This window comes from Phoca vitulina, unplaced genomic scaffold (genome assembly GCF_004348235.1).
Source record: "Phoca vitulina isolate PV1807 unplaced genomic scaffold, GSC_HSeal_1.0 scaffold43, whole genome shotgun sequence".
NCBI classification, from domain to species: Eukaryota; Metazoa; Chordata; class Mammalia; order Carnivora; family Phocidae; genus Phoca; species Phoca vitulina.
The window spans coordinates 12,558,070-12,568,969 of record NW_022589746.1 but is presented as its reverse complement, the minus strand read 5'-3'; the positions used below and the strand labels follow the sequence as shown (position 1 = coordinate 12,568,969).

The following is a 10,900-nucleotide window of genomic DNA, read 5'->3' as shown; positions in this document are numbered from 1 at the left end:
GGGTGATAGACACTGGGGAGGGTATGTGCTATGGTGAGCGCTGTGAAGTGTGCAAGACTGTTGAATCACAGATCTGTACCTCTGAAACAAATAATACATTATATGTTAAGAAGAAGAAGAAGAAGAAGAAGAAGAAGAAGAAGAAGAAGGAGAAGGAGAAAAAGAAGAAGAAGATAGCAGGAAGGGAAGAATGAAGGGGGGGTAAGGAGGGGGAGATGAACCATGAGAGATGATGGACTCTGAAAAACAAACTGAGGGTTCTAGAGGGGAGGGGGGTGGGAGGATGGGTTAGCCTGGTGATGGGTATTAAAGAGGGCACATTCTGCATGGAGCACTGGGTGTTATGCACAAACAATGAATCATGGAACACTACATCAAAAACTAATGATGTAATGTATGGTGATTAACATAACATAATAAAAAAAAAAAGAACTTGGGCTCTAGAAACTTCAAGATTTGGGTCTGAAACTTGTCTCTCACATTTCCTGGCTGTGAGATCTCAGGCAAGTGACTTCGTCAGGACTCAGTTCGCTCTATTACCCTTGCTATTTCAAAGCACTGTGGATTTTCTCTATGAACAGTTAATAAGGTGGGCCCAGAATTCAGCTGGTACTCACTCATTTCATTGAAGTTGCTTATGTCAAAATTAGGCCAAATCCCTTGATTTAGTCTGAAGGTTAAACCAGACCTGAATTGAATGAGAGATGCAAAAAGCAATGAGCTTTCTGGGACATCCATCCCAAAGCATCCATGTCCCAGTGGAGGGAAGTTCCAGTTCCAAATGACGAATTTACATCATCAAGAATCAAGGGATTTGTGACAAGAATAGCTCAAACGTCTTTGGAATACAATTTATTGTCCCTGTTACAGATTAATATTGATTCCAGCCTGCGCTTAAGCTACTTTAAAAACAACAACAACTGTTTGCAGTCCTCTGAGCCAAATGGGCAGCCAAAATAAGGAATTGAGGGGTGTGTGTAAAAAATCCAGAGAAAGAATTCAGGATATTAGGTAATTCTTGATGTGGGGTTTATACATGCAGGGAATTGAGAGTTCACAGAAAACTATGTGAAACACTTGGGCTTAACTGGCAGAAAGTGGTTTATAAATTCAAAATATCATCATCATCATCTAAAATACCCTACAGTTTTCCAAGATAATCACTTGATCCCTCCTGGGCATTTCTATGGGGTCTGAAAATGAGGACTGCAGTAAGTCGGACGTTTTCTTTTTGAACATGATCATCATATTGTACACTTGATACTTATGCTGAGCACTCAGATCTTCCCTTTCCCTAGTATAATTTTCATCTAAGCATTCCTTGGATACTTAGATCATTCCTAATGGAGATTGTGCCATATACCCTCTGTGGACACGTGGAAGTCTGGCTAATTGGACTGACTTGATTACAACAGTGAATTCTCCCATTTCCTCTCACTGCAATAAATGCTTAAGATATTTTTGTCACCTATTATGTAAATATTTTAGATTGCCATCATTTTCTAAAACAGTGCTTGGAGGCAAAAGCTCTTTCATCATTCTGCTCACCAGACAGACTCCTGTACTTTCAATGTACGTGCCTTGTTCGTATAAAAACCGCATGTCCTAGGAAAGTTTGAAATGAACTCATGAATAGCTATCACTCAAATTCTATAGCAACTGCAAATGAGCATTAGCTTCACAGTAAAGCAGTCTCTTCAGCCCCAGCAAGCCCATCAGGATGGCATGAGGGTGCCTGAGGTGATGAAATACCTCATCCGCAAATCGAAGTATCTGAAGAGTAGAAAATACACTTTATTTTGAGAGCCTCTTGTTTGCTGTTAAAGGTTGGCTCTCAGAAATACTTTTTAAATGATCTCCTTCCTTGACCAGACTCAAGTGTCTGACCAATAATTAAATTGCTATTGTCTCTTTAAGGACTAGGATGAGTACCTGATTCCAATGGTTACTCTCCCCATATATTATACCTGTCAAAATTCTTTAAACTCTAATGAGTCAGCTTGCCGAAAATACACCCCAGGCTCCCATTTGAAAGTATAAAAAAACTAAGTGCTGAGTGGGGAAAAGTTTACCCTCAATCCCAGCGTAAATCAGAGCAGAGAGGAAGCAGGAAAAGGGCTCCACTTTCTTTAGACACAAAAGTGCGCTGACCTCTACTTCGCCTGCCCACGCAGAGGCTGAAGGCTCCTACCCCTAACACCAAAGTGCTGGGGGCCGGGGGGTGGTAGGAAAGGGAGCAGGACGTGTGCAAAGGACAGACCAGCCATTTCCTCCCAGTGCCTACAAACCGTCCTCTCATTCCTAGAGAGATTTGCTCGCCCAGGAGAATAAAAGCGCCTCTGAGAGCCAGCTCCCCAGTGAGAGTGGACGCAGGGTGGGGAGAGTTTCCTCCCGGGCCCTTGCAGAGCCTGGTGAAACCGCCCCCGTGCCGCGGAGGACGGCTGGCTCCTCGGTAGGGGCACAGCCCAGACCCAGGGATCTGAAATTCCAAAAATGCGATAAAGCCCCGGCCGGCCCGTCGGCCCCGGAGGCGAGCAGCTGCCGGGTGACCGCTGATGAAGGGGCTCCTTAAGGAGGTGGGCAGATTGATTCCAGCTGCCGAGCGAGGGGCAGGGCAGCGGCCGCGGAATGCGCAGCCCCGCGCCGCCGGAGCCTCAGGCCAGCCCCGGGGCCTCAGGCCAGCCCCGGGGGCAGCCGCTTACCCACCGAGGGCAAGGCCAGAGAGGGGCGGCGGCTGCAGTCTGGGCCTGGCAGCAGGAAGGATGCCATCGTTCCGCCGGGTAGGGGCTTTCGAGGCGGTCTGGGCCAAAAGGTGCCATGTGCAGTGTCCCTGTGCAAGTGGAGTGTCCCTCAGGGATCTGAAAACTGTCTCCCTAGACGTCGGTTCAGAACGGGCCCAACGGTCCAGAAGCGAATCCTGTCTGGCTGGTTCCTGTTTTTCTCCCCGGCCCACTCCCAGCTCCCGGCGCTCTTCTAACAGCTCCTCACCCCTCCCTGCCCAGCCTCCGGCGCTCCCCTCCCCCACCACACAGGAACACTAATCAATGCACCGGGGAGACAGACAAGGAAGGGGTGCAGAGGCAGAGTGGGGGGCCGTGGGGGCGGCCTGGATGGACGCTGGACAAGAACACATGCCCTTTAGAAGTGCTGGCCTCCAAGTCAGAGAGCGAAGGGGGAGGGACTCAAGTGAGGGGTCCCCTGAGAGCCCCAAACTCAGACACCAAGTGATCTAAGAAGAGGGAAGGGGGTAAGAGGTAGGCGGGCATGAAGGCACGCCTAATGGAATATTCAATATCCTGCGAAATGCACTTTCGGCGGTGCGCTTCCAGAGACTAAAAGCCAGTAATGGGCTCTGGAGTCTGCACTTCCTCTCGCTAATGTCCAGAGGCGCGTTAATGCGGCAGCCAATCGATCAGCCTTCTCCGGTGAAGGCGGCGAGGGGGGGTGCAAGAGCTTCCCACTTGTGGCCAAAGTCGCCCGGCCTCCTCTGCACGCCGCCACCGCGCGACACCCAAATTTGAACGGGCAGGACTGGACTCTCCAAGTGTCCGGGAGAGGAAAAGAAGGAGCCTGGAGGCGCCCAGAGAAGCAGTCCCTCTCCCCCTTCACCCCAACTTTTCCACGGAAAAGCTTTCGCGGGGGGCAGCCTTGTCCACCCTGGGACACGGCTGGCCGGTGGCCCCCAAACCTGCTCTAGGCACAAGGTCACCGAGTCGCCTCCAAGCCCAGGGCAGCCCCAGGTGTGGGCCTTCTGGGAAGGTCCAGAAAGTGGGGTTTCTTTGCAATTTCTTGCTGACATCACAGCTGCCTGGAAAGTGACCCTGTGAATAAACCTCTCCCGGTCTCCCCACCCCGGAGGCCGGATCCCGGCAGCGGAGACGCGCCCCCCGTCCCGCCTCCCCACGCCCCTGCACCGTCCCCGCAGGGCTGCGGCGCTGGGCGAGTCCAGTCCCTCCGCCGAACCCGACCCCGTCCGGCCTCTGCCGCCCCTCCCCCCGGACGCCCGCGCGGCCCCACGGCGCACGCCCCGCGGCCTGGGTCTGGGGTCGCCTCGGGGAGCCCTGCGGCCCCGGGACGCGCGCGCGGCTCCGTCCGGGCGAGGCCGATCCCGCCGCGCTGCGCGGAGGGAGAGCGGCGCGACCGCAGCCGGGTGCGGGGCCGCCGAGTTAGCGGCGCGAGCAAACTTTCCGTCTCCTCCCCACCCCCACGCCACCGGGGCGCGTCTCCCCGAGGAGCTCGCCTTTCCCAGCCCGGCAGAGCCCGGCGCGGCACGTGACGGGCGGCAACAAAACTAAACCCTTCCCAGGCCCCGGGCCGCTGGGGCACCCCACTCCGCGCGGCGGCGAACAGGGGGCGCCCCGCGCCGCCCGCACCCCCGCCGACCCCCCCCTCCGCGCGCACCCCCCTCCCGAGCGGGGCCTGGGCTCCGGGCCGCCGCGCCCGGCCCGCGCCTACCTCTCGGACTTGGTGAACTTCCGGAACGCCTGTCGGAGGTCGTGGAAGGAGCGGTAGGTCTGCGGCTCGGCCGAGATGCCCTGCGCCCGGGTGGTGCGCGGCCCGATGTGCGGCGAGGGCGCGGGCAGCACCGACTGGCATTTGTGCAGCTTCCTCTTCAGCTCCTGGATCTCCTCCTCCTTCTCCGACAGCCGCTTCTCCAGCTCCTTGATCCTCTCCTCCTTGAGCATGAGAATCTTGGCAAAGTCTTCCTCCAGCTCGCTCATTTTCGCCCGGAGCCCCTCCGCGAAACTTTCCTCGGGCGCGGCCGGACGCCGGCCGGGGGAGGCGAGCGCGGCGAGGAAGCCGAGGGGGGCGGCGAGGGAGCCGAGGAGGGCGCCGAGTGCGAGCGCGCGCGGCAGCGCTGCCCCCGGAGCGGCCGGCGGGCGCGGGGAGCCGCTGTCTGCGAGCCCCTTCTGCGGAGTGGACTTAAAAGCTCCGAGGGGACGATGAGACGTCTAAAAGCGGTGGAGAGGAGAGGCAGAGTGCTAATCCCCAGCCTCTCGGGGGACTAGGTGATTATCTTTCATTGAGAAACCAATTAGAGCTGCCCGGCCTCCCCTGAGACCCCCCTCCCCCGTCCCCTTTCCCAGTCGCTCCGTGAGAACCCCGCGCGCGCCACCCCACCGACAGCCTGGCTTCCAGCTGGAGGGTTGGACCAGAGAGCCGGGTCTCACCCCATCACACAGTAATCACTCTTCCACGCTATATGGTACCAAAGGGAAGGGGTGGGGTGGGGGGAGCTTTATGCCACTTGATCCTTGAAATAGCAACAATTACCATGTGATCTGGCAGATGACGCAGCGCTTGTAACTGGAGCCTAAAGACTTGGTGGGGTGTGTGTGAGAGACAGTGTGAGATATTTCATAAATATTAGACTGCCTTTGAGTCAGTAACCTGCATAAACTCATCTTCGTTTTCACTTTTTACTTCTCTTCTGCTCTGGATAAGGTAGGGTGTGTGTTTGTGTGTGTGTTTGTGTGTGTGTGTGTATTTCTCTTACTGTGCAGCCCTGTGCTTGTGACCCCAGGGAATAAGAATGACAGGGCAATAGCAATTCCAACTTTTTTCAGCATAAAATTTTACTGGGAATAGTGAACCTTTGGTAGGAAAGTGGAATGAGTATGCATATGGTAATGAGCCAAAGGTTTGGCGGGGTGGAGGGAAGGCCATTCTGCTATAAACTTCTTAGAGCCTGGATTTTATTTCATCTGCTACAGTTAAAATGTGTATACGAGCACCCAGATTATATCACGACATCGTCTTCCACGCCTCGCCCCTACCAGCGCCAATTTTGGGGGGAAAATTGCATCTGTAATCTGTTTTTCCCTTACCTGTGCATCCACCCCCTCAGCCTCTGCTAAAGGGATTGTTCTGCCTCTTTGAGCCTGAGTATTTGCTAATGCCTAAAATTTACTTTTCTTATCTATTGTGTGTGTCACAGAGAGCATCTTCATCACATAAATCATTGTGTGAGTTTATCTGTGACTGTGGGAGGAGCATGTCTCCAGGTAATGATCAACAGAATAGTAAATCTTTTTTTAAAGGGAAAAAAAATAGATGCAGACTAAGATACCAAAGGACTTTCTCTGAAACAGTAACTTCCCTTTAAAAGAAAGATCAATGTACAACCACTGGCTACTTATTAAAAAAAAAAAAAAATCTTTCTACCTTGCCTGAAACGCCTAAGGAAAAGCAGTCATATACTTTGGTTTATAAACAAATCCTAAAATATATTTTATTCTGGAGATTTCTTTATTATTTACTGTCAGTTCTACTCATCTGATTATTTTAAATTAAAAACATTCCAAACCACATCTGAATTTCTTAATCACACCAGATGCTCAAGGCTGGCTTTATTTACTCATATTTGAGAAGGAGTTCTTGGTCTTATTGATAGTTACTATTCTGTTGCTTCCATCTATGAGCAATCTAAACTGCTATAATCCTCTTAGGAACACTCAAAACAGTTGGCCTTTTAAAATAATACATTAGCAAAACTTTATCGCATTCAAAACTCTAGCAGAAGCTCAACTTTATGGAAGAGAGAGAAATAGTTTTAAAATGACTCTTGGACAGGTTCTTTCAAGTTTTACATTATCTTAAATGCAGATATTCAAATGTTTCTCCTTGCTTATTTTTTTTAAAAAGGAACCTTTAGACCAAGATTTCACACACACACACACACACACACACATACCTCAGAACCCTAACTGCATCCCTATCTTCCAAAATTCATCTTATTTTTTAATATATCAGTTTTAACTTAAGTAATGTTGACACCTAGTGACCTTAAATCTTGTCCATTGGCTTAACAAATATTAGAGCGCGAGGAACACTTCACAAAGAGCCTGGTAGAAGAGTAAACACTGAATTATTAAAAATCATAGCATTTCAGAGCTGGAAACAACGTTGAAGATCATCTAACCAAATCACCTCACGTTATAAAGGAAGAAAATTAGAGCTTGAAAGGTAAGGTCCAAGGTCACCTAAGTTAATAAGTGTGAATCCAGGACTCCCAATGCCCACACAAAATGTTTTCCCTAACATTCTGCTCCTAGCCTGACACCAGAAAATCTAGAAATTCTATGATTCTGACAACCTTTAGTATTCAAAGACGTGGCTTTACTCTGTATTGTTTGCTTTTAAATCTGCAGCAGTAAGTTTCAACTATCAAAGCAAGAGTGTATTAATGAAACCTTAGTTTTATTTTGTGCCGTTTCCTCTTTTTCTTAAAGGAGAAGGTCGCCATCTAGTGCCCTTGGAGAAATTTGCTAAATAAAAATCTTAACCACAATGAAGTGGGGTCATGTCCTTAAAGACCCATACCAGTGTTTCCATGTTCCTCATTTGAAAGAAATAAAGAAAATATGCCGAATTTTGTATCTGAGTACGACATTTTTAAGAATTAAAAATTTACAATCTTTTGGCCACTGGATAATGACAAAAGTGATGATAAACATTTATTGAATGTTTAATATTTGCCAGCACAGGGCTAAGTCCTTTATGCAACTGATTTTAATGCCCATAAGGACTCTATAAGGTAGGTACTATTATTTGTTCCCATTTTATAGTTGGAGAAACTGATGCTTAGCTAGATTAGGTAATACGCCCATGGTCACAATGTCCAGATCTGACCTAGGCTGTCTTAATCCCTGCTCAGCACTGCTTCAACCTGAAATGTATTAAAATGTCCATTCTATATGAGCCCAGTGACAAGCAGAACTAAAAGTTCTTTGCTAATGGAAACACACTAAATTTAAAACCCCATATGAACCCAGATAAAGCTCTAAGATTCTGGCTTCTCAGCAATCTATTTACCAAAATTGCTTTCCTTGTGATACTTGGGGATCTACTCTACATTTCATACACAATTTCAAATTTTATTTTTTAAATATTTATTTGAGAGAGAGCAAGTGAGAGAGAGAGCACCAGCGGCAGAGAGTGGCAGAGGGAGAGGGAGAAGCAGACTCCCCACTGAGCAGGGAGCCCAATGTGGGGCTCGATCCCAGGACCCTGAGATCATGACCTGAGCCGAAGGCAGAGGCTTAACCGACTGAGCCACCCAGATGCCCCTCAAATTTTTTTTTTTTAAGTACATGTACTTTCAAAATGTTATGATGGTGCGTTGCCCGTATACCCACACCAAAAGGGAACACTTTATAAAGAACCTGAAGGCTTATAGATGTGAGTAGCTCATGGGGGATTCCTGTCCTTTAATCCAGGTCAGTGTCATGGGAAGTAATGGGAGGACAGTGTCTATTTTTAAAAAATTAAAGTCAGTTTGCTTTTTGTTATCACTATATGCCACAAGTTCTCAACAATGTCAGTGATAAAATACTCCTCCTCCCAAAAATATTTCATTGGTCTAATTTCGAGCAATTGCTGCATTCACTGCTGAGCAGATGAACCATTCCCATGGCCCCACCCCTGGAGCAACATTGACCTTAGTACACGTTACAAGGATCCAGAGCAAAGAGGACAGTCATGGGCTGGTGGGTGGAGTGAGGTCCCATGGATGGCAGCAGAAGATAGATTGGGGGAACTGAGAACAGGGGATAGAGGTTTGAGCTTTTGGTATGGTTGGCATGGGTGGGAAGGGAGGTAGGGATTGAAACCACCTCTCTAATCCCAATACTTTATATCCAAACACTTCTCTTGGTTGCAGAATGACAGTATTTGCAGAAAACTGCTTGGGATGCATTTTCCGTCAAGGGATGCAACTAGTGAACTGAGTATTGGACTTGGAGCCTAAAGATCTATACTTATGTCTGAGTTCTATCACTTCCCAAGCTGTGTGCTCTTGGGCAAATCCCTAAACCTCCAAGGGATCCACTTCCCACATTTGTAAATCGGGCAGTGGAAGCTACCTAGGGTCCAGAGCACTCTTCTACGTTCAAGGGTTCTAGAGAATTCTGCTTTCCCTATGACTCACATTTTGAAATTATCAGCCTGTTCTTAGGAGCAACATCCATCCATGAACTCCAGCTGAGTTTAAAATTTTGACAAGAAAGAGTTCAAAGGGAGTCTAAATGGTCCTATAAAGATGACCACGTACTTGGTGATGAAAAGAAGCTTGAAGCATTTTCAGTTAATTCTACATCAGACTGGATGTGGCTTCAACATTATCGCCTAAACCACGTTCTGGTGCCCATGAGTGTGGTCACACCTTATGCAAGATAAAAGCTCAAAGTCCTGAAACACATCCACATCTGTGTTAATCACATAGAACATGAAAACAGCAAATGGAATGCTGCCTCCGTTAAACTTCAAAATTAGCTTCCATTTATTGCATTTACTTAATAAATCATAGGCTGTTTAAAAAAAAATGCCTCCAGAAACACATACATAAATGCTTTTTACCATGTGGTCCTGTTGCTGTACGTGGAGCTCTTTCCCACGCTGCAAGCAACCAGAAGAGCATGGTTGTGTATGATTTTCAGTGATATCTGGTCTACAGGTTTGGGGGGAAAAAATCATTTTTCCTAGAAATTCTGAAAAATAAAATTAAGAGATGTTGCTACTTAAGTATTGTAGAAATCAAAGTCTGCAGTCTATTCAGAACCTTGAAATATGGCATATTCCTCCTGGAATATGGAGATACAGAAAGCTGTGGGACTTCAGGCAGATCATACCATCTCCCTGAGTGTCCAACTATGTATGGATATTAAATTCTCTTGCACCTGCTCTTTTAATGTTCACATGAAGCAAGATGAAAGCAAGATGCTATCACTTAAATATGACCCTATGTAAATAAATATAAGTAAAGTGGTAATGCTTCTCCTGCTTTTTTCTTGAAGGGAAAGTCGCCCAGCAGGGGCTGGAGCAGACAGGCTAGGAGGAGGTGTGGTGGTGGTGGTATTTATACTATATTCAGCCTCCTCATCAGTTATGGGGGGCTGAATTCGGAGACAGCCCCAAGATTCCCACCCTTGGTGTATCTATACCCTCTCCCACTAATTCGAACACTAATAATCAAGGTACTCCTCCGAAAGGGTTTTGCAGATATGATTAAGGTCCTTAGTCAGTTGATTTTCAGATAAGACCATCTGGTGACGTTAAGATAAAATCAATCAGGTGAGCCTTTGGGAGGGATTGGGCTCTTCCTGGGGACGGGGTTTCTAAGCATGAGAAGGTTTTGATTCAAGAGAGATTCTCCATCGCTGCCTTCGAAGACAGAAGGGCCGCGTGACAAGGAACGCAGGTGGAATCTAGGCGCTGAGAGTGACCACTGACACACAACCAGCAAGGACGTGGGGACCTCAGTCCTACACTGGCAGGGAGCCAAGTCCCATCATAGCCACAGGAGCCTGGAAGAGGACCCTGAGCTCCGGAGGAGAAAGCAGTGTAGTTGTCATGCTGATCTCAGCCTTAGGAGTCCTTGAACAGGGAATCCAGCCATGCTACCCAAGCCTTCAGAGCGGTGAGATTAAGTAGTGAGTGTGGCTTTAAGTCTCTAAGATTGTGGCACTTTGTGAGACAAGATAAAACTAATGAATTCAACTATCATTAAAAACATCCAAATGGCGAACAGACACATGAAAAAGTGCTCAACATCGCTCGGCATCAGGGAAATCCAAATCAAAACCTCAATGAGATACCACCTCACACCAGTCAGAATGGCTAAAATTAACAAGTCAGAAAACGACAGATGTTGGCAGGAATGCGGAGAGAGGGGAACCCTCCTACACTGTTGGTGGGAATGCAAGCTGGTGCAGCCACTCTGGAAAACAGTGTGGAGGTTCCTCAAAAAGTTGAAAATAGAGCTACCATATGATCCAGCAATTGCACTACTGGGTATTTACCCCAAAGATACAAATGTAAGGATCCAAAGGGGTACGTGCACCCTGATGTTTATAGCAGCAATGTCCACAATAGCCAAACTGTGGAAAGAGCCAAGATGTCC

The 10,900-nt window shown here is 48.1% G+C and overlaps 1 protein-coding gene across 1 annotated transcript in view; it reads right to left on the bottom strand.

Moving 5' to 3' along the window:
• PRKG1 (protein kinase cGMP-dependent 1) overlaps positions 1-4,739 on the bottom strand; it is a 1,214,718-nt gene extending 1,209,979 nt beyond the window's left edge. The window contains exon 1 of the mRNA XM_032430422.1: positions 4,456-4,739. Within this exon, the coding sequence (XP_032286313.1) occupies positions 4,456-4,721 (266 nt within the window). The 5' untranslated portion in view covers positions 4,722-4,739. The remainder of the gene's footprint in view (positions 1-4,455) is intronic.
• Between the last annotated feature and the right edge of the window lie 6,161 nt (positions 4,740-10,900).